The following is a 23,979-nucleotide window of genomic DNA, read 5'->3' on the forward strand; positions in this document are numbered from 1 at the left end:
ATTAGAAATTCATATTTAGATTCTAGGTGTTGAAACTTATTTGGCTTCTATACCAGCTTCAGGAAAAAAGGCTAAGATAGATTTCTTTGGGGCATGTGGGCACTATGAGGAGTGCACCAGCCAAGATAAGAGGTTACAAACTTAAGTTGGGAATGAATGTATTCATGGAAAGGTGTTAATTGCATTTTTATGTATATGTGGAAAGGTGTTAGTCATGCAAAATGGGGCAAAGATGAAAAATAGACAAACATTACAGGACTTATGTGATCCTGAGTACTTTTATTTATTCCTTCAAAGGTGCAATTATGTGCTGGCACAAACAGTCTTGGTTGTGTAGCAGTTCTGACGTTTTGAAGTCTTAGTAAATTATTCTAGGATACTTTCCTTGTAGGGTGCAAATACTGTAACATACTGCTTTCACAGTTTTTAGTTTCCTAATGGACTTCTGCAATGTTCATAGTATAAGATAATGTAGAGTATTAAAAGGTTTTCCTAAATAATCATGTTCTAAAGCATGTTCAGCTTATAATACAGACAGCTGAAGATTTAAACTTCAAGTTGTCTACTTGAAGTTGGTCTTTTAGCCACTGGCTAATCAATCTAATTGATTTTGACCAGCAGTCTTAATGTCTTCAAAACTTGACAGTAAAGACATGTGTTAAACCTTTCACTTTCTTATGATCACCTGAGCATCAAAGTGACATGACAGAAGGACTGGTTGGTTTAGTGGCTACACAGTTAAATATCTGTTGCAATCTCCAATTAGTCCTCTTAAAAAGGGAGCATGAAGTGATGATACTACACTGCTACAGCTTGTTTTGTGTTGTTAATTGAGGTCAGTAACAGCCTTGTCTTTCATCCATGATGTACTTATGTTAATAGGAGAATCTAGTACAGAGTCCAGTGATCAAAATACCTTTAAATTAATTTCATTTGATATACATTTTTTTGAACAATAATTGGGTGGCTTAGCTTGCTTTTATTCACTATGCTTTAAGCTAATGTGCTAGTATTGTATATCACTTGCATGCAGTTGATTACTTTTAGTCTTTTGTTATTGCTGAATTGAAGATAGATGTGAAATCCTTAGTCTGAAGGGGTTCACTTTAAAGTTCTTTGGAGTTCACAAAACGGTAATAGCTTGTATGCTGGCTAGTGACTTTGACTTTTCAATGCTTGAAATTAAGAGCTAGGATGAGAGGAATTGAATGTTTTACTCTTTCCTTTGAATTACTGTGTGATAAATGAAGTGCCAATGTAACTGTCCCCTAATTTAATTCTTCCTCCTAGCTCTGTACTCGATCATTCTGTTCTGCGTCTTTCTGTGGATTCCCTTTGTCTATTTCTACTATGAGGAGAAGGAAGAAGATGATGGCAACACATGCTCAGTAAGTTTACTCTAGTAAATGCACCAAGCAATGAAAAGGCAAATGAATATTGCCAAAACAGGAAAGCAACAATGATTTTTTAATTTACAAATGGTATTAGCATTGTGCTATTTAAGCCTATTACTATAGTTCCATAAAAATCCTGGAGCAGTTCTTAGTAAGACATAGTCTGGCATTGTCTAGTCTAAGCACTGTGGTCTCACATGAAATGAAACTTTAGTGAGATAAGTAATTAATGTCTGTATTTTCGTGAAGTCTGTGAACTTTCTAAAAATTCTTTTGAGGAGAATGTCATGCACAGGAATTTAAAACTTATGTGAGACTCCATAGAATAGAAACCATATATAGTGACAGCTTTTAAAGCAGAGAATAAGAAGGTGGTTCTGATTCTGGAATAGGTACTCAAATTTTGTCTTTCTACTGTAGTGTTGGTTTTTTTTTCTCCTTGAAGTAGGCGGTAGTAATTTACCTGAAGCTAAGATGTTTACTTTTGTAATGCTCTGGTTTGAGACCTGCCAGGGAATACAGTAACTGCATGCCAGTAAGGTACTATGTTTCAAATGAAAATACTTTTCTAAATAATCTTCTGATCAGTTAATCATGATTGTTATCCCTTCTGTTTAGTTGTAACCTTAACATAAGAAGACTTCTAATAATAGCCACAATATAGAGTATTAGGAGTATATATTTTCTTTTAGTGTATTTGCAGTGAATATATCCAGGCTTCCATCCACAGCTGCTGGGATGCATAGCTTATGGTGGAAGCAGAATTCTATGTCATTTTTCACAGTTCTCAAGCTATGAGATGTTTCAAGAATGTATGCTTATGAGTTATGTATGAAAGTACTCATGCTCTTTATGGAGGTTTTTTGTAGAATACCTGTTATGCTAAGTATAATACTTCATAGTTTGCACAAATCCCTTAATATTCATTTTATGTCAATGTATTAAGTTTCTCTTTAATATTCAGCAGGTTAAAACTGCACTCAAATACACTCTGGGATTCATCACAGTTTGTGCAGTTCTTCTGTTAATTGGGTAAGTATTTGTATTGAGCACTGTTCTATGCAAGATTTGTTTATCAGAGTTCTGTGCTTCTAAGAGGTAAATTATGATACACTCAATCTGTATAATCAACATCAGCTTAATCACTGATAGGGCTTAAGTATCCTGAGAATTATGTACCTGAAAAGTAAGAGTTTAACTGGAAGATAAAATGGTTTTCTTAATTATGGGGGTGCTTGTGCTTCCAAGCTGATTGAACGTGCAGTGCAAATTGGTATCAAGGACATGGTGGCTTTGACACAACTACATTAATGCTTCAGGGTACAACAGGAATAAAAAATTTGTCCTAATCTATGTTCATCAAATAGCTTTTTGCTTTTCTCAAGTGATTTTTCTGAAATGGACATTGCAAAACAAGTTTCTTAGGAAAATGATTAGATGTTATGTGCTTATACTTTGCTAAATAGAAATGTTGTCTGAAGAGTGTTAGTATGAGGTTATACTGGACTTAATTGTGCCTTGTATGATAAAGCTTTTGCTGGCCTTTGTTTAGAAGGCAAATGTTACTGAAGTGAGTAACCTGTTTGCAGCAAGTGCTGTTGCTCTGAAACTCCAAGTAGTAGCAGAAAATTGATTTCTGATCACCATTAAGCATGACATGTGCACACCAATACTGAATCTTTCTCATGCCTGCTGTGTCATAAGCTTTTTAGCATTTTGACCTCAGCAATAAAGTTGGTAAAAATTGCAAAATGTATGCTAAAATGATCCATATCAGAGTACTGGAGTGTGAAGTAGAAACTAGAGTGAAATTAATGCTTCCAGTTGTACACCATCTTACTGGAATATTGTTTTAGTTTTGATAAAAATTAAAGGTATGTTTCTATCAAGTCTCTTGTCCTTTTAAGTGAAAGTAAGGTATTTGCTCTTATAAGAGATTGCAGGAGTTTATTACCTTAATCATTGTCTAGAAATATTGCTAAAATTTCTGGCAAAAGCAGTTTCTGACAGTTAGCTCACATCATAGGTATAGATAGATGTATTGTGTTACACATCCAGTTTAGAAATTGTGGTAGGGTCTCTAGTAGGTGTCAGCTGAATCCTCAGTAACTAAAGGCATGTTTCTCCCTCCCTCCCAGTAAGACTTAAGGTAATTCTTGTATTTCCCTTTTAAGAGAAGGTGCAAGACTCCCTTCAAGGGGAAAAGGCTCTGTTTTAGGAGGCAACTGAGGTGTCTGTGCTGAAGAAAAATGTGAACTCTGTTTCCAGTATAGTTTTATTCTAGATTAAGTAGCATATGTCTCAGTGTTTATGTGTATGTTTTTCCTGAAGAAGTTACCTGTCTTAGTCAGCTGTTTTCATAGCAAGGAAGTGGCCACAGAGTTCCAATGTGACCAGAAAGAGAGAAACATGTTGGAGCTGAAGCTTCCATCTGAGTGGTTTGACTGTAGTGAAGATTAGTCTTGCAGTAGTGGGGGATTCTCTCACTGGTGGTTAGGATCAGAGTAATGTTAAAATAGGCTGGAATTTTATGTCCTGGGTTTGACTCTAGGTGTCTAGGCTTAATGAACTAGAGTGCTGCTGCACACAAGTTGAGACTGAGGGGGTTAGGAATATTTCCTGCTGGGTGCCTAACAAATAATAGTCTTTTTCCTGTGCTTACATGGCTGGTGTCTCATGGCCAGACAACCTCCATTCTGATTGGTTTAGGAAGTAATCTGTATGATTAAAAAAGGTCAATAAATAGTTTAAGGTCTACATAAGGAATTTTTTGCCTCTTCCCTGGTTGGCTGTCCTGAAATTAATTATAAAAGCTATATTAAGCTCAAAGTTTGAGTGTCTTTTTCTTACTGGGATGTTGCCCTTGCTCCACTAGAGATCATTGTGACTTTTTTGGGAAACAAATGTGTTTAGTGCCACATAGTATTGGAGGTTTTCCTGACTTGATAACACAGCTCAGTGAGCAGGATGTTGTTGTCCACATTGTTATCAGGAGCGGTGTTTGTACTACTTACTTTACTTGTCTGTTACAAAACAGTTGTCTGGCAAAAATGCACATGTCTGAAATAGTTAAATCCTCTGCACACAAAAAACCTGATACAGAGTACCATGAAAAACAAAGTATAGGGCAAATTTATACTGGGATGCTCAGAACTAGTTTTTACTTATCATGACTTTCCCTTCCCATAAGTTAGGCACTTTTCCTCTACTGTCTCTAAATGTCATGTGCTTGTCAAGGGGCTTGACATACTGCAATTTACATTAAGGAACCCTGAAGCAGTCTAGTATGAAAAAAAAGGCTGTTTTTGAGACTGATGAACATTTGGTTCCAAAATGCATGCTTCTCTGGCTGTCCGTGTTTAGAGTTAAACTGGTTACCTTAGATTTTTTAGAACCATTAGCTCTTAAAAAGTTATGAATATATCTAATTATCCTATAAATAGTTATGCAAATTATATGACAGCAGAATACACTTAAGGAAATGAGTCTAAATCTGGTGTGTTGAAAAATAATTTTCTAAGGATGACAGTTAATGGCACTCTGATTTAAGAATCAACTTTATGCATCTACACTTGTGTATTAGCCCTGCCAAGAGTGAATACTTTCAAACTGCTTGTCTTGCATTTACTTTCCTTGTTCTGCAGCCTAGATATTGATCTAGATTTTAATCATAATTTACCCAGGATGTATTTTGAACAGCGTAGCAATTTGCTTCTATTCTTAAAATTACCACTGTTAATAATTTGATTTGTGTCCAAAACTCCAAGTATCAGACACCACAGCTGAGCTGTTTTGTTTGCTTGCATTACCTAAATTTATAACTCCTGTGTTCCTTTCTGGGGCCTTTGGTGCATGGAACTTGAGCAGGAGCAGAGTCAGATGTCCATCTCCTTCAGTCAAGGTTTATCTGAGTACTGATTTAAGAGTATAATGTATTCAGTAGTCCCTGCTCTGATTAGTGTCCTTTGACATGCTGGTTCAACAACAAAAAAAAACGGAATCCTGTTGTTCTCAGTGGGAAAAAAAAAGCACACAAGTTATAAATATCCTGAAATGTTCTTCCATCTTGCTTGTTTCCTGCATGTGGTCCACAAATAGCAAATCCATAGTCGTGTTAAAATAAAAAGGACTTGACCTATGTTCTCGGTCTCTTTTAACCATTTTTACCAAATAAACCTCCAGTTATTTATTTTTATTATTTATAAGTAGAAATGTTGCCTAACTTGGTTTTAATACCTGTCTTCATTTTGTCTGGATGCTGTTGCTCAGAAAGCATTACTACAAGAGGCAGATAGAAGAGCTAAATCCTAAGTCAACAAGCATGTGTCAACTTAAGCAAATGCTAGCCCTCAGTCTGCCTCTTGTGCAGCCAAGAAGCTTTCTTTAGAAATTAAAATCTTGATTTTTAAAATGTGAACTTTTTTTTTGGCCAAGTATCAGTTTGGTTTTGATGTGTTGATTATATGTGCACACAGTTGGTTTAGCCCCAGCCTTGGAAGCAAAAGCACGTTTTGTACTTTGAGACTGCTCCTGGAATATATGTACTTGGGACTTCAAGGTGGGGTCTAATCATGTTGTACAAATAATAGCAATTTCTCACCCAAGTCCAAATGATACTTATGAACATTCTTGATGGACTCAGGTGTGAGTTCTTTCATTCTTTGCCTAAAGTGTTTCCCTCTAAATCTGTCTTCCCTGTGACTTGTAGACATTCTATTTCATGTCTCAAAGCTACAGTCTCAGTGGTTTTTTTGGTATGGAGGCACTGTTTTTGCAGCTATTACAAACTCAGCTGTTTTGTCTGTACAGGTGCTGAAGAGTTATTCTTATTAGTTGACTTTAGATGGTGAGCCTGACAACAGGAAGCTTTCAGCTAGGGGACTGTTTTACCTGACATTGCACTCTGAGCATTCTTTCCTAGTGGGCTTATTGGAAGTACAAAACAACTTAGTGAAGTTCCCTGCAGCTCAGTTCTCTGGGCCAAGTACAGAACAAAGAATGGAATGGAGCAGATGTGTTTAGTTGTAATAATGGATGATATACATGTCCCTTTATATTTCAATGCTTGTTTAGAGAATCATTCATTATTTTATTTTGGCTTTCAGAAGTGTATATTTATATGAGAATTTGTCTCAATTGATGCTTAAAGTTGATTTTCTCCTCTGCATATGAGTCAAATCAGGATAGTAAATCACATTAATATGTCTTTTAATTTTACTTGAGTGTGGAGTCCTTACCTTTTTAGGACGGGTAAATAGAAAATCACTTGTTCATTGACCTCAGACCTGACTGTACACACATATGCATGTACTCTGCTGATCTAAATGCAGAGGAGAATGTGAATAAAATGGAACACTGCCTTTTCTTCAGGAATGAATGGATTTCTGTTTTCTTAATTTAGAAATGGAATTCTTCCTATTTTTCAATAACTAGGGTAAGAAAGATTTTTTTTCTGTATTACAGTGCTTTTGTTCCTTTGGATATTCCCAACAAGAAGAATTCCACAGAGTGGGAGAAAGTGAAGCTCCTGTTTGAAGAATTTGGAAGTAGTCGTAAGTTTGAGATTTGTTCTGAGCTTTGCATGAGTTGCTACTCTACTAACCTCTGCCACTTGTTCATTGACTGAACGAGATAATTAACTTCCTTGGTGGCAGTTTTCTAATTTTTCTCTGGCTGCTTACCTACAGTAAGTCTTTACAATAAGACTTCCTGTTCAGAGAAAAACAAAAATTAGGACTATTGTGAAAGCAGACACTGCCAGCATCTTGTCTCTGTTCTTTGAATACAAGTCCCCATTTGACAGCAAGGACTCCAGTGTTGTGTCCACTGATATTTATGGTGGGGAGAGAGGGTGTTTGCTTCCATAGACTTCACTTAGCTCTTAAATGCTGCTTGGATGCTGAAGTTCACTGACTCTGAGGGTATGGTGAGTGTGTGATGGTTGTGAAGACCATTGGGTTGTAATGGCCTTCATTCATTTGCCCAATGAAATGCAGTGCTGCTGTTCACTGTAAAAATGAGATGAGTTGTTCTGTCTATTTGGATGGGAAAGTCTTGTGGGTGTTACAGCTTCTTCCCTTTGCTCTTACAGTACTGACCTCTTCTAAAATTGTTGTTAGCAGTTGTTATACTTTACAGTAGGGCTGTAAAGAGCTGTTGAGAAGACCAAACTCCATGGAATATTGTTTAACCCTTGTGGTGTAGTTCATGTGCTTAGTCAGGGTATGTTTTCAGGGTAGAGGTGTGAGGGAAGTGTTTTATAGGTGAGCTAAAACAGACTTGATGTCACTTTTCAAATACATTCAAAAAAGGGTAACTAAAAGCTGTTTAACAGACATTCATCCCAGTGCATAAGTGCTCCATTACTTTGTGTTTCATTCTTGATATGAATCAGAGTATTGGTGTCTGTGTGAATGTTTTAGGCTATAATAATACAAGCCTTCATCAAGTCATATTCTGCATTAGTCTAGGAATTCTGTACTGAATAAAGTTCCCTGCAATGACATATACCAAACACTGACAGGGCCCATCAACTTTATATGTACAGTTTGCTTAAGTATTCTCCAACCTGATCCTCTTCCACCAAGGGTAAATATTCTTCCAGTTTTTCTCACTCTGCTCCCTGGCCTGGATTTCCTGAAGTCTAGTCTTTGTAGTAAAAGACTGAGGTAAAGAAAGCATTCAGTAGCTCAGACTTGTCATTGAAAAGTCCTGTCTCACCAGGTCCCCTGCCCCACTCAGCAACAAGCCCCTATTTTGCCTCTTCTTCCTTTTGCCACTTGAATACTCAAGGCCCTTGTTTGCTGTAACGTCCTTGCAGGGTCTTTAATCATAATATGTTCTGTGCTGTAATCTGTGCTTGTAAGCGTAGGAGATGGGGGGGACAAATCCATAGCTTATTGAATGTTTTGGCTGTCTGCTTGTTGATGTTCCTCTTGCTTTGCAAAGATTATAACAGCTCAGGATAAAATGCTGCTTAAAGTGTTTGTACAGGTTGTGATAATGGTGGAGCTGAGATGTAAGCTAATGTTTCCAGGTGACCTTGATATGACTAACAAAGTATTTGGCTGCTTTTGCAATGAAATACAGTATAGCCTATGTTTATTTCTAGGAAAGTAAACTGATTAAGTTGCTGGGTTGGGATGTGAAAGTCTGATTTTGTTTTCTATCAGCATTCTCTTGTGATTTGTAATTTCATAGGATAATTCAGATTGAATAGACCTCAGGTTATCTATTCAAATCTGCACCAAGAAGGAAGTTCTAAGATTAGACTGGATTGCTCAGGGCTTCATCACCTAGCTCTTCAAAACCCCCCAAGTTTGTAGACTGAACTCATTCTGGAAAAATCTCACCTGTTGTGGATATACTTGCTGTCACCCAGCTGTCTCACGCTTGACAGCTGTGCACCACTGAAGAACCTGGGCTCCCCCTGTTTGCTAAGCAGACAGGCTGGATTGGGGGTCTCCAAACCTGTCTCTGTTCCAGGCCAAACAAGCCTGACTCCCTCAGCTGCTTTGCACAGCATGTGCTCCAGCTTCCAACCACTGTAATTCTTCCCTTAGCTTGCTCACATTTATCAGTCTTAACCTGCAGCAGGGGCCTCAGAACTGGTTGCACTGTCCCTTCCTTTAATAGATGGACATGCTGCTGTTGATGCAGTCTGGGATGCTGTGGGACTTCCATGCTGCTGGCTGACCTTCAGCTTGCTGTCTCCCAACACCCCCATGCAGGGATCCCTTGTGTTTTCATTGAGCTGCTCCACGGACAGCAACTCTCTGAAAAGGGTTCTTTTGTGTTCCAGCTGCTGGAGAAATAAGGACAAAATGCTTGTCTGTTGTCATTACTTGTGCCTGTTGTCCTGTTTTTATATTAATTTACCCCTTTCCTTTGTCTGTCTGTCGTGGCCCAAGAAATACAAAGATCCTGAGACATAGAACAAACATCCAGTCAGCACTTGGTAGTTGGTTGTGTGGTTATGAAAGAGATGCAGACTCATCCACTGAGGCAAAGCCTGATAATATACTGCTGGTATACAATTACAATTTTTCAGCCAGTTAGTTTCTTAATGTTGCATTGAGCACAGTTCAGACTTCTAAAGTGGATATTAAATGTTGGTTTCAAATACTTCAAATACAGGAGGATCATCGAATACTGTGTGTAAATACATTGTGTGATATGTTACAAATAGGGGCCACTTGAGGGGTATTTTTTGCCCCCTAAACTTCAAAAAGAACTCAAATTTTCACAGCTACTGAAGGAAAAATAGTGCTAGGTGGTTTTTGGTAGGTTGTTGGGGTTTTTAATAAGTTTTGAACATAGCTGTAGTGTTTGAAACACAGGAACACATTGCTTTTAACTCTGGGGAAGTTGTTTGTTATCTAGCAAAAACAGTAAAGGAGAGATTTGAGCAGTGAAGTTGGATTTGGTTGTGCTATTCTATTAGTTTTTGGTGGTTTTGGAAGGAGGTCTGTAGGGTTGGTCAGAAGAGGGGTGCAGTTTCCCATAGGTTATGATTTCTCAGTTGGCAACTGCTTAGTGCTGTGTTCAGTAAATAAGAATGGAAAGTAGCCAATGAATGAAAACAGGCTAGTATATCTGTGAGTAGAAATAAAAGTTACTGTAAATTTTTTAATTAAGTAGAGGGGAGGGCATGGGGGAAAACAGTAAACTTTGGTTATGACTGAGCATAAACATGAAATTGTTTGCTGAAGGTCAATTTCTGTAGTTTACTATAAGTTTCAATGTTAAGTGACCAAAGCCACTTGTGATGTCTTGTGTGGTGAGGTCAGGGACAGACCTGTTCTGGAGAATTATGCACAAGATTTTAGTGAGTTAAATGCCTTTTTATTTGGTCACTTTTTTACTATCTCTCCAAATTACTAGAGTTATGAGGCTACATTAACTACAGTCCTCTGAGCTTTGTCCAGTTTGTTGGTCTGTATATACATTGAGTGAAGCTGAGGCTTTTTTGGTTGGTTAGAGGATCCATGCTTGTCTGATTCTAGATAATGCTGTTAGTAGGAGGAATCAGGTGGTAGCAAACAAAACTAAGATGAACTATCCAGAATGCACATGAAAGTTTTGCAAGTTACCACAGCACCCTGGGAGGCCAGAAATAGGTCTTGAAAGGGGTATTAGAAACTTAACGAAGCAAGTTCATTAGTGTCTTTTCAACCAATTGGGCCAATGTAACTTCTGTGAGCTTGTGAAAATGACAAGAGTGTCTCCTGGATCCTGCAATTTCATATAAAGATCTGTTCTGGTCAAAAAGCTCTTTTAGGTAAGTTTTTCATCTGAGTTATAACTTCTAACTATGTTTTCATCTTTCTTATCTGTTCTGGAAACTGAATTAGGAAGAACTGTTCTTACACATCTACTGTATTTTCAACAATTTTTTTTTTTTTTTTGCAGATGGCTTGACTGCACTTTCATTTTCCATTAGCTCCTTGACTGTGATTGGAATGTTGGCAGCTATCACTTACACAGTAAGTTGTTAGGCAGCGTTTTCAGATTTTTACCTTCATGATACTTGTGGTTATCACAGTCTCTACCTGTGTGGAAAACTTGTCATACTAAAAAGATTCAGCAGTGTCTTTAGGTCTGGATTTTCATGGTTTGTAGTAGTCATTCTAAGTTCTAAATTTTTTGCTGCAAATTTAAGGACTGCTGTTTTGGTAGTGAACAGAGATCAGACTTAATTCTGATGCGTTCATGGAAGGGGATGTCACATCACTTGTGACTTGTAACACAGTCACTGACTTTATTTTATTTCTCCACTCTGACATTAGGAATTAAATGTTGCACTTTTTTTATTCATTGAAGTGTGGCATAACCCAGAGTTGATATGGAGCTAAGGTACTGCAGTTCCTTATGAGAGGGATTTGGAAGGGTTCATTCTGTAACCAATTGTAAATGGTATGATTAAGGTTATGTTAGTTTAACTGCTTGACACTTGCTTTTACATAGAAAGAAAAGGAACTGTTTTGACTTGCTGACATTGGCCAACATTTAATGCTTATGTGGTCATTTGCTTTTCCAATTTATTCTATTTCTTCACTCAGTGAGTAATCAGCATGTTTGTAACGCTACATGTTTTAATTTGTTGTCAAGGTAAAATTTTGCAACAAAGATGCAACTTAAAAGCTTAAGATAAGTGGCTGATAACAGACAAAGCTGTAAAGTTTCTCAGAAATTACTGTTTTTCTGACAGGTTTTTATCTTTAGATTCATGTCCTTGCTAGTATAATGTTTTCTTCCATTGAAAGCTGGCTCTAACATAGTTGTTCCTATCTAGGCTTGCTAGTGAATTTTAAGTGCCTTTGTAGCCATAGCTTGTGCAGTAAATTATTTTGAAGCATTGGTACCCAAGAAGGTGTCTGTTTCAGGCAAACTATAAATCTATAAAACTTGAAAAAGGATTTAAGAAAGAGGGAAAGGGGGTAAGTGCTTATGAAATACTGCCTTTAGAATGTTAAATGAGTAACAAGTGGAGCTAATGATTTTCTGTCTCTCCAGCTGGTGTAAGTTACAGCAGAATTATGGAGGGCAGTTCAGTACAGGTTCACAGATGTGTCAGAACCCTGACAGCTTAGTGGCCATCAGGGTCTGTGCAGTAGGTAGGAGAGCAACTGGGTGGATGAACTAGTGGGTATTTTAGGTGAGCTGAATTGCTCTCAGCCACATTGCTGAAGTCCTTTAACCTGATCAAGATGATAAATTTTATTACTTTCAGCCTTTTCTTAAAGTGACATGGGTCATTAAATTATTCAAACTAGCTTGCTGACATCTGGATCATGTAATGGTCAAAAAAGATCTAGACCTCCACTTAGCCTGTAATAATGTGCCAGATTTTAATTAGTTTCCCTTAATTATAAAGAAAAGATCCATTTCTTGTTTGAATTGCTGAAGAGCACATACTATATTATTTTAGCTGTGATGCTAACAAAAGAAAAAACACCTTAGCTGAGAGAGTGATACCAGTGTTTTGTTCAAACAACCAAGTATGGTTTTTATAACTGTTTGCAAACATCTAAAATGTGAGATTGTGAAAATAAAGCCACTTTATTCCTGACTGAAGTGTAAGCAATGTACAACAGAAACCTTAGCAGATGTGGTACTTTGTAATATGGTTTAGTGGGCATGGTGGAGTTCCATCAAAAGTTGGGCTTGATGATCTTGGAGGTCTTTTCCAACCTTAATGATTATATGATTCTTGGAATTTTTTTCAATTTACTGCTAATATTTCCTACTTCCAGTGTTATTGCCTACTTATTTTTGAACCCATACTGGTTGTAGGCACCATTCAGCTGAGTATCACAGTATGCTTCTGTCTTCAACACTAGCTGAACCTGGAAATATGTGGAACCTGGAAATCCATGTTCAATAATTCCAGTGTTCTGGATTGTCTGTGTTTTCTCAGATGAAGACAATACCTAAATCTTCAATACTGTTGCTTTAGTGTCAGTGTATTTACAACTTATATAAATACTGAGTGATAAATGAGGTGAAACATCAGGCATGAGAACTCTTATCTGAATGTCTTAATTACTAAGACTTTTGTGCTAATTTGTTGCTTTGTAAACTTCAGCTGAGCTGTTTATGCAAATGCCTGGAGTGTGAAATTGATTTCCTTTATTTTTAACTGTTGTATTTCATTCTTCTGTAACTCTCTGTTCTGTTTTACAGTAGGTGTTAAGGGAGAGTGGGAGAAATGGAGGAGTTATTTTACAGAAGTTTTGGGCATGAGCTCACACAGGAGTGGGTTGTTGTGTATGTCTGATGTGAGTTTTTTTTCATTGTTTGCAGGCAGTTGTAGAATCTTAGCAGTGAGCTGGCTTTGATATATGGGTGGACTGAAGTACAAATGTGTCACAGACAGTGAAAAACACCTATTAGAAGGTCTGTTTTCCTACCTGGAACAGTGTTTTCTTTTTTTTTTATGAAAGCTTTAGAGCTTTCATGACACCTTTCCCACCAGCAGTGATGATCAGGCTTCCATATTTAAGCTATTTTCACCTGCAGCAGCATGGGCTGGACTTATCCCTGTGGTATGACATAATGCAGAAATTGCTTTAGGAATGAAAAATTTCTGGGCTGTTGTACTTGCCTGAACTTCAGAGAGTGGTTGGCTCAGAGTGTAGTCTGTCTTTGCCAGTTTGGATTACTCCACTTGCTCTACTTCAGAGCAGAACACAATTCTGGAAGGAGTGACTCTTTTCTCTTGGTAGTTTCCCATGTCTTTGTGTTGTGGGGTGTTTTTTGTTTTTTTTTTTTGCTATATTAGCCTTGTATAAAAAAATCACCTCTAGGTGAGACAGACATGAGTGCACAGACAAGTCTTTGTTTTTCAGGTAGCCTTCTGCTGCCTATCAAATTGTTTATGCCAGTTTCCAAAGGTGGGAGATCTTTGTGCTTAGTCATCAAATCACTCTTTGATCATTGGTGTTAGTTGTTGTTTTTAAGCACAGAGAGAGAACATTGTTATGTAGGTGTGAACACAAGAATTAAGACATCTATTTCAAAAATTTCCACAAATGCTTAGTAGATGATGGAAAAAAGGATAAGGGACACCATGTGTGGTCTGAGTTCCTGTGTCTCTGGACAGAGGTGATCTCAGATCTGTGGTTTACACAGTGAAGAGTTCAGGATTTGTGGTATAGATGTAACTGAAATTTTTTATTTTCCCCTGACTTCTGCATATCCTCAACCTGTTTCAGTGCCAGAGTTTGCTATTCCATTCTTAAAGGGAAATTAGGAACAGACATATCTGGTCTTCTATGTACTCATTCACAGTAAAGAAAAAAATCTTAATGCTAAATGCTTGCCTAATAAAGGTTGTATTGTAATACGTTAGCAAATCCCTTCATACCTAATTAAAAATGGCCTTACATTGAATGCCTACTTTAACAGAAAACACTAAAAATAAATAGGAGTGCTGTGACTGCAGTTGACTGATTTCATCTTAAAATGTTATTTATGGAAGAAACCATGAAAGAGATGAATCAAGTGATTTTATTAAAGTCTCAGACAGTGCAATTTATCCATTCTGCAATTAGTTAAGTATATGTTAACAGTACTGCTTTGTGTGGCCTTCAGCATGAAGAATTAGATTATGGCTGCTCTAAAATTGAATTTGTGTTGTGGTAATATACAATAATGTGAGAAGTTGGGGGGAAAAGGCTTTGTCACTGTCAGCAGGTAGCTTTGAATTCGAGTAGAAATAGAGAGCAAAAGCTCACTTCAGCATGTGTATGTGCCCAGGCTTCCTTTATGAAAGCAGATCCTCCTGCTTCCACAGGAGAAGGGATACAGCAGGGTGGTGTTACTGAGACTGTAAATGGCTGCAGTTTCAATTATGGAACTAACAAACTTACCCCAAGGACTAATGTAGTTAAAACCTATTTTTTAGCCATCAGTCCAGTGTCTGGGGTCTCTCAAGGCCTAACCTTTCAGGGTTGAGGTGACAATGATTGACAAGATTGGTTCTTTATTGGATTAAAGAATACTGGTTTTACTGTTAGAACCTCATTTAGCTCGTGTTGGACAGCTATTTATTCCTTCACAGCTGTTAATTTGTGGAAAAAATGAAAGATTTATTAGAGATTCTTACTATGATTTATTCACCTCAGTACAACTAGTATCTCAAAAAGTGTGCTGGGCACTTTGTTGTAAAACTACACCATGTCAGAAAATAAGTAGTTATGTGTTAATAACTGCTAGTTTGTGTAAGATTCTGTCGGAATATAGTAATAGCTTTGAAGTACTTTGATAGGTGGCAATTTTCAGAAGCTCATTGGGTAAGTGAAAGGGAGACTGCCAATTCAGAATAGGGGAACAACCAAACTTTTAATACCTGTTCTTAATCCAAGTAATACAAATTTCTTTTTCCTTAATTTTGTAACTTTGCAACTTGGTTGGATGAAAAGCAAAGTTGCTTCCTTCTGTGAATGGATGTAAAAATATAAAAGCTGCAGTTGTGTTTCTTTTGACTAACTTTGGACTGATACATTTTAGTATGTCTTTTTAGAATATACTACTAAAACTTCATGTTGGGTTTCCCTGCTGAATATACCAAAGAATAATCTTTCCTTGATTTTAATTGACAGTTTGCAAGATCAGGAAAGGACAAAAAAGATGCAGCTTGTGTATGCTAAATTTTTAACTTGTTAAGGGAAAAAAAGTAAAATAGCATGGGTGAATAATGTAGATGAAGTCTACAAATGTTCACTTTATACATTAATATTACTGGCAAGAGCATAAACATATTTCATTTTCTCAAGTACTTGCAATGTTTAAATGAACATTATTTAGATCTATGTCTTAATATGTCTTAATTCTCAACACAATTCTTAATTGGTGGTTGCTTATCTGTTTTCAAGCTTTATCACCTAGTCTACTTTTTTGGTATTATGTAATGTATAGTACTGATGTACAATGCTTGATACTTAAAATTGTTTTGTAAGACATGTGAATAGGTGATCTTCAAGAGGGCTCTGCAAGTCCATGACCTTGATGATTTATACTGACAGCTTTCTATGTCTATAAAGATGGAACAGTAACAAGAAAATGATAAATTAGGCCTGCAGTGCTATGCTGGTTTTGGCGGGGGGGGGGGGGGGGGGAATTTGAAACAGTTTCACAGATGATGTAGTTTGCATCTATTCTTTCATTAATGTGTTTTTCATTGAGATGGTTCTACATGGCCTTAGGTATTAAAACAGTAGTTGTTTTCAGCTCCAGGTAGCTATTTGAATTTGAGACAGAATAATGAGTTGCTCGTACAACAGTAGGCAGATTAATTTTTGAGTGATCTTGTGCATCTCACTTAGCATGTCCTTGAAGGATGATTATAATTGGCTTTGTAATTTTTCCAAACATTTAATAAGCATTATTTGATTTCTTATGGAACTATAAAGTGCTCATTTTTTTCTCCATGCTGAAAGAAGAAATGTTTGAAAGCTTAGCTTGTCTACTCACAAATGTGATGACCTTTTCACACCTAATTTTTGTATGGATTATGATTTACTTTTCTGCAGTTGATGTTATTAGCAATCAAAGAGCTTAAAAACTTTTAGAATCTGCCTAACCTTCAAAGCACTCATTCATGAGTGATCTTTTAAGCAGATGTCAAACAGCTATTGAGAAATTGAGATTCATCCATTCATCGTCATTACTATTTAATAACTTCAATGCCAATTCTGAAATAGAAATGTAATTATTTTATTATGTTCACTTCTCTGGGAAGTAGTAAATAACCAAAATAACAAACCAGTTTGATGGTTGTTTTAACAGCCTGATTCCTACTGCACTGTTGGAGAACTGTAGATATGAAACTGGTGGGTAAATTGTTTTGTACTTGAAAATTTTAGAATTGGAAAGTAGGTTAATTTTTTGGTTGTTAATGCTTTTCTAAGCCTGATGGGGCAGTATAGAAGCTGACTGCTAGGCAAAATAATTCTGATCAGTATTGTAACTGAAGCAGAATTAACTCTTTCACGGATGTTTTGTCCAGCAAGCACAAGTTGACAGTGTGTAGTAGAACAGCTGTAATGTAGAGGCTGTTGTATTTGGCTTCTGTATCCTAGAAACTTTGACAGCACTTTTTGTCCACTTGAACACTGGCAAATAATGAGTCTGTATAGTGGAGAGAAAACACTACTATGAGAAATGAAGGTGAGTTATAGCAGGATACAGTCGGGATGAAGAATAGAGAAATGTGCTCAGTGCAAGATTCACGTTGAGTACTGTGGATCGTGCAAGAATTGCTGTAGTGAACCTGTTTGAGATGTTTTTTACAACATTGTTATTCAAAAGTTATGTGCTCTCATAGCAACTGAAGACTGGATGCTAGAACTTCTTATGAAAAACTGAATTTTTACCAGATAACATGTTGAATGACTTTTGAAGATGCATGGCATGAAATTTTTAGAGGAAGCAAATAGCCAACTGTCCATGAGAGAGCTTGCCATCTTCAGATGCGTTTAATAGGCTTTCTCCTTTAGTCCTCGTAATTTAAGGGAAGATATATAAACTGTTGTTATTATTTGCCATGCTTAATGATGTTCTGGAAGTAAGGTTGTTAAATTCCAATTTTTATTTTTGAATGGTAGTGTGAGTTGGTAGTCAGAGATGGGACAGGTGGCTTTAGAAGAAAGCAGGTGATGAATCCTTGCAAGGTCAGATAACTTTTCAGAAGAGCTGTGCAGTCAAGCTGCACCGAGAAGATCCAGTTTCAATCAAAGTGGAGTCCCAGTTCCTCTTTCACAAACTCAGTGTTGCTTGGGTTGGTGTGACACCTGAAAGTGCACCTCCCTTGAGGCTGTTAATTGGACTGAGCAGTGTGCTCAGTCAGAAGCAGTGCTGGCAAGAATGCCTTGTGTCCATAGGAAACTGTTCAGCATAAGCAACTGAATTGTGTCAGTTGTGAAGGGTAAAAGGTATCCTGTGACTTCCCTCGTGGCTAGCATAATTGAAATCAAAAGCTGATTAGGCTACTAGTATATAAAAGCATATTCTATACCAAAATAACTATTTAAATGGAGGGGGTTTTTAACTGGGGCATTTGTATTAAAGAAAATTAGCTCATACTTGACTGTATTTTCTAAGTCCTGCATATATTAAAATAGTTTAGCTGGTTCTAACTTGAATAGATGCATTTTTGTCAGTCCAGTTGGTAGAACTGAGCATTTTGTCTTTCATGGTCACACTTCGAGGTGAAGTATTGAAATAAGCTGTTGTAAGAAAATAGGAATATGAATATTTGTGTCTAAAGCTGAGAACATTTCTGTTGTCTTTTACACGGTGATTATAAGAATTCTCTTTTTAATTTGGCTTTTTTATGTGACTTCGCTAGAGGGCACTGCTGTGCAAGAAATGTTTGTCAATATTTATTTCTGCACCTCTTGCCCAAGATTAGATAGACGTCTTTTAAAAACCTTAGTAATAACCACTTTAAAGCCACTTGCATGATATATAGACTTCCTAATAATAAATGTAGTAGGAAGTCTTTCTGATATGCTACACAAGCATTTTTCAATAATTTACTGAAATCACAAGTTTATTTCTTAAATATCTTTAACGAGAAAGAGCTGTTAAGCTATCTTTATTTTTAGTTCTGGTTGTGCACCAAGCTGATGAGAAAATATTTACTTGTTCTGCTTGATCTCTAACAAGGAGTGATTATTCTGTTTGGGCCACAGGTTAATCATTTGACCATATCTTACTAGCTGAACATAGCAGATTAGAAAATGAAACATAATCAACTTCCAGTTAAATTATAATCCCTGATGGCTTCAGGCTTTTTTGTGGTAGGTGTTCAGCTTTAAGTCATTTAACTCTATTTTAAAGTGATTTAGTATATTAATTTTAATGTGGTTTGCTGTCTTCCTCTCAGCTGATCTATGTGCTTATGGCTGATGTGGCTGATAATTAGGTGTTCCCACCTTAACATACCCTTTAAGTGATATTCTTTCATAGTTTGTGCAATTTTGAAATCTTACACTAGAGGTTATAGTTTCCAGTGGAAAACCTTTCTGGATCTTTTTAATACTCAAGAGTTTATCCCTGAAGTAGTTGCTTGATGCAACAATGTCAGTAAAACATGATTTTGCAACTTCTTGCAACCTCACTTATGTTCTGTTTTCTGTTTCTGAGTGACTATTATCAGCATGGCAGGCAGCTAGTAAGAAAGACTTCCCTTATCTGCCCATGGGTTATGTGAGTGTGGCAAGTCTCAAGTGTTGCAATGTGCTGAGTCTGCAAGAGACTAAGAATCAGAACAGTAACTCTTCCTTCTAAATCCCAACTGTGAATGACACGAGAGTGGCTGAATCTGCTGCAGGATGAGAAGGAAAGGGACCTGGGAAAAGATTAAGCAAATTAGACACAATGCTTATGTGGTGACACAATGCTTATGTGGTTTCTCATAAGGTATGGAATACTCTGTCTGGAGCATGGATTGTATTTGGGTTCGGTGGCATGTTCAGAGAACAGGTAGAGCACGCTTCTTGCTGCTCTTCAGTGCCAGCTGATGCTGCATGAAGGTACTGATTTATTTGTGGCATTCATGGGAGTGACAGGCTCTTCCTGTAGATGGATTTATTTTCAGATTACTGTCTGACTGAACTACCACTTCCATGAGTAACAAATAAGACAGGAATCTCAAAAGATTTGTTTAGATTGTTCTCATAGGGTTGAGAAGCTGGGTTTTCTGTTGCAGTATGTTGTTGTGTTTTTCTTCTTATCCTTTAGCATAGAAGGCCTTATGCTTCAAAAGGTCTATAAGTAAAAACTTCATCTGTCCAGAGGTGCCTGTGGACAGAAACTCAAGTGAGAACAAGACAGCTTCTCATGGATGATGCTTCTAACTTGTAGTTAATAGGTAGTGAGCTCTAAGGATTTGGCTTTCCAGCCCTTAAGCTAAATGATAGTGGTGGTCTCTTACATTGAGCACTTGTGGTAATTCGAGAGACAGGAGATGTCTCTAAAATAAATTGGTTTAACTATAAATTGAAATTATTTTTCTACTCAGAAATGTGGTTTCAATGAAGCTGATCTGGCATTCAAGCAAGAGCAGAGATAGAGCCTTAGGCCTTAGAGATGAATCCTTGCAACATGTGTTATCAGATACCAGCCTGAACACTTGGTGTTTGGTACCAGACTCAGTTAATTTTTAAGAGCCTGTGTTACAAAACTACATGTACGCTGTAAATGACTGTACATTTGGATGTCTGGTTACTTACTCTTTGGTAGTGTCTCTCATTTGATTTAACAATTCTAGACCAAAAAATTGTCTGAGAATAAGTCCTGGAATCTGTTGTTTCAGTGGTATAAATATGTCAAGAATTAATTATTTGTTTTATGTAAGTTTATGTACATCAATTAACTTGTGTTAACTGCTTTAAAGGCTTATTTTGATATATTTTGATTCATATTTCAAACTTTGAACCCACAGTTTGTTTCAGGACTAAGACCTCTCTTGGCTGGAGTGTGCATCTCTGGTTTGTGTTCCTTGGCTGTCCTCAATACATTGTTTGCTGGTTAAGTTGCAGATGCCTAACATAATAGCCCTTGAATAATTTAACACTTGTACTAACCCAAGGGATTAAAACTTTGTCCAGGGCAACTTTGAACTTCTTTATCAGCCTGAAGGGAAATGCAGCCCTGAAAATGAGCTAATACAGCTTCTGTTCAGACCTGTGACACATCACATGGGATGACTCATTTTTCTGTCCTTCATTCTATATATTGTTATCTTGAAGGACCAATGTGTTCTTTTCCCACACTGATGATGGGAGCCTTACTTGCATAATCATGTTACTATTAGCATCTTCTGTATTCAGGGAAGGACCTTAGACAGCCTTTATCACTGGAGCACACTTGATGTTCAAGTATGTAGTTCACATTAGCAAAAACAATGCATCACTTTGAGAGTTGTATTTTTCCTTGTAGAAACTTAAACTAAGCTTTAAAGCCCTGGATTTTATTTCTTAACTATTTCATAGAGTGAATACTTGCTGTGTTAATTGATATGTTAGTTGTTTGAAGAACAGGTGGAAACCTCAGATGTTGATATCTAATTACTTCTAAGCTCAGGTTTGTAAAATTGTTCAGGCACATTTTCATAGTGATGTCTTACATGTTTCTGCATACTGGCACTGGCTAGAAGTGTTTTGTGTTCCAGAGAGGGACCTCAGGTAAATTGTGACTTGCCTTTTAGTTGACAGTGTTCACATGTCCCCTGAATTCTGTAGTTACACTGCTAGTGACCTGAGTGAGCTCCTTGGGGTCAGTATGGGCCCAATACTGTTGAGTCCTCACAAATGATCTGGGTGATGGGGTCGAGTAATCATATAGTTTGAGAAATATGTCAGACTTGGAGAAGTAGATAGAACAAAGAGCCACCATAGAGATGTTGACTGATAAGAGAATTGGGCCAACAAGAATGACATCAGGTTTAGCAGATCTTAAGGGGGTTTATTGCAAGCAGCAGTTAGTGCTTGGGTCTGATCAGCTGGGAGATAGTTCTGCTGGAAATGACCTGGAAGTCCTAGTGGGCAGCAAGGTGAGCATGATCCTGCAGTGTGCCTTGCAGCAGAAATACAAACAGTGTCCAGAGCTTGCCTCAGCAAGAGAATAGGCATTGTCATTGTGCTTGTCACTTCCAAAGCCACATCTGGAAATTGTCTGGTTTTGGTCCCCTAGATTATGAAACAGAGGCCCCAATGAACACTTATGGACATGATTACAAAGTTGTAGAGAGCAACCCATAAATGAAAACTGAAGGAATTTGTTTGGTCTAGAGAAGAGAATTGTAGGAGAGGGCTTTTTACAGAATCAGCTAGGTTGGAAAAGACCTTTGAGATCAAGTCTAACCCATGACCTAATACCACCTTGTCAACTAGACCATAGCGCCAAGCGCCACATCGAGTCCTTTCTTGAACACCTCCAGGATACAGTCACTCCACCTCCCTGGGCAGCCCATCCCAATGCCCAGTCACCCTTCCTGTGAAGAACTTCTTCCTTATGTCCTAAACCTTCCTTGGTGCAGTTTCCTCTTGGCCTGATGCTGGCCAGGGAGAAGAGAGGTGATCCTCACCTGGCTACAGCCTCCTTTCAGGGAGTTGTAGAGAGGGATAAGGTCTCCCCTGAATCTCCTTCTCTCTTGGCTGAACAGCCCCAGCTCCCTCAGGTGTTCCTCATAGGATGTATGTTCCAGACTCTTCAACAGCTTTGTTGCCCTTCCCTGACACATTTCAGCATCTCAGCAGCCTTCCTAAATTGGGTGCCCAGAACTGGATACAGCACTGGAGGTGCAGCCTCACCACTGCTGAGTACAGAGGTACAATCACAGCCCTGGCCCTGCTGGCCACTCTTGCTGACACAGGCCAGGATGCCATTGGCCTGCTTGGGCACACCCTGGCTCATGTTCAGCTGGCTGTCCATCAGTATCTCCATGTCCCTTTCTGCCTGGCCACTGTCAAATCACTCCCCCAGCCTGTAGCACTGCAGGGGTTTGTTGTGGCCAAAGTGCAGGACCTGGAACCTGGTGTTGTTAAACCTCCTGTCATTGGATTGAGCCCATTGATCCAGCCTTTCCAGGTCCCTCTGCAGAGCTCTCCTACCCTGCAGAAGATGAATACTCTCCCCCAGCTTGTCACTTGCAAATTTGCTAATGGTTGACTAACTCCCCTCACCCAGATCATTAGTAAAGACATTAAACAGAACTGGGGACAACACAAATTCCTGGGGGGTCACCATGGCTGCCAGCTGGATGCAGCACCATTCATCACCACTCTCTGGGCCTGGCCATCCAGCCAGTTCTTAACCCAGCAGAGTGCTCCTGTCCAAGCTGTGGGCTGCTGGCTTTTCCAACAGAGTGCTGTGGGATATGGTGTTGAAGACTTTGCTGAAGTCTAGGTAGACAATATCTGCAGCCTCATGTGGGTGGCAAAACAGCTTATATACTTAAATAGTTTCAGAGGAGATGGTCTGAAGGGAGAGCTGGCACACAGACAGTTGTCAAGCCCAGGCTAAGTTATGGCATATTCAAAGATACAATCAGAAATGGGCAGTGCCTTGCTCTGGGCTCAGCATGAGACTTTGGTATGTTGAAGTAGGTTTCTAAGCAGGTCAAATCATGTCTTGTGTACAGAAAACTCATGATGTGACAGCATGTATGGTGACATTTTTAACACACTAGCATTTGTGTTAGATCTGTTCTCAGTAGAAAATGTAAAGCTGTGCTTGAAGGAGGAAGTGGCATTTTTGTGAATATCTAGAAAACTGCTCTTCAAACTTCTGGAAATATTGAAAGGACTTGTAGACATGACTCTTAGAGACATGGTTTAGTGGTGGACTTTGCAGCGTTAGCTTACTGGTTGAACTGGATAATCTTAGAGGTCTCTTTCAACCTAAACAATTCTCTGAAGTTAGCAAGTGTTCAGATATCCAAGACTCTAGTAAAATTGTGTGTGTTAATTGCTGAGGGAGGGAAGAACCTTCCTGCTGAGCTCTGCACTAAGAGCAACATATCCACAATAAACAAATTACAAGCTTATGGCTAATGTCTCTAAACTGCCTGGAGTAACTTCTGATCTTGGCCTTGATCTGTAAGAATCTTAGGGTAACAGAGAGAAAGTAGTGCCATTTTCTTGTTCACCTTGCCTCAAATATGTTTCTTTTTGTTAGTGGAAAGCTTATGGACTTTGCATTGGAAAAATCTGGGTGTACTGTTGATGTAGAAGCTGGCAAAACACATTGAATGACATAGAATTTATAATGAGGAGTAAATTCTGAGGAAATTTATGAATGGTTGTCTGAGCAGTCTTGGAATATAGCTGAGTTCAGATGTTCACATAGCTTTTACTGCCTTTTAACTGCAGAATTTTGGTTTTAGTAAATTCAGTACTTTCAACTCAATTTTATTCAAAAGCAACTTGAACACTCCTGGCTGCAAAGAAATTGTTTATACTTTGCTTCTAAAACTACTAATGTTCATTTTCTAGAAGTTTCTGTATTGCACAAAATGTTGATTTTGATCTAAAGTGGGAAGGTTAAGATTTCTGGAAGCTATGTGATTTACAAA

At 37.9% G+C, this 23,979-nt stretch overlaps 1 protein-coding gene across 2 annotated transcripts in view; it reads left to right on the top strand.

The window, feature by feature from the left end:
* Positions 1–23,979, top strand: part of LMBRD1 (LMBR1 domain containing 1) — a 63,884-nt gene that overhangs the window by 11,997 nt on the left and 27,908 nt on the right. The window contains exons 4-7 of one of the 2 annotated variants that reach the window (XM_058020689.1): positions 1,291–1,388; positions 2,359–2,426; positions 6,858–6,946; positions 10,806–10,879. In XM_058020689.1, coding sequence (XP_057876672.1) covers positions 1,291–1,388; positions 2,359–2,426; positions 6,858–6,946; positions 10,806–10,879 — 329 coding nt within the window. The remainder of the gene's footprint in view (positions 1–1,290; positions 1,389–2,358; positions 2,427–6,857; positions 6,947–10,805; positions 10,880–23,979) is intronic. The other variant, XM_058020690.1, reaches the window with a different exon arrangement.

Source organism: Melospiza georgiana, chromosome 3, assembly GCF_028018845.1.
Source record: "Melospiza georgiana isolate bMelGeo1 chromosome 3, bMelGeo1.pri, whole genome shotgun sequence".
Taxonomy (NCBI): domain Eukaryota; kingdom Metazoa; phylum Chordata; class Aves; order Passeriformes; family Passerellidae; genus Melospiza; species Melospiza georgiana.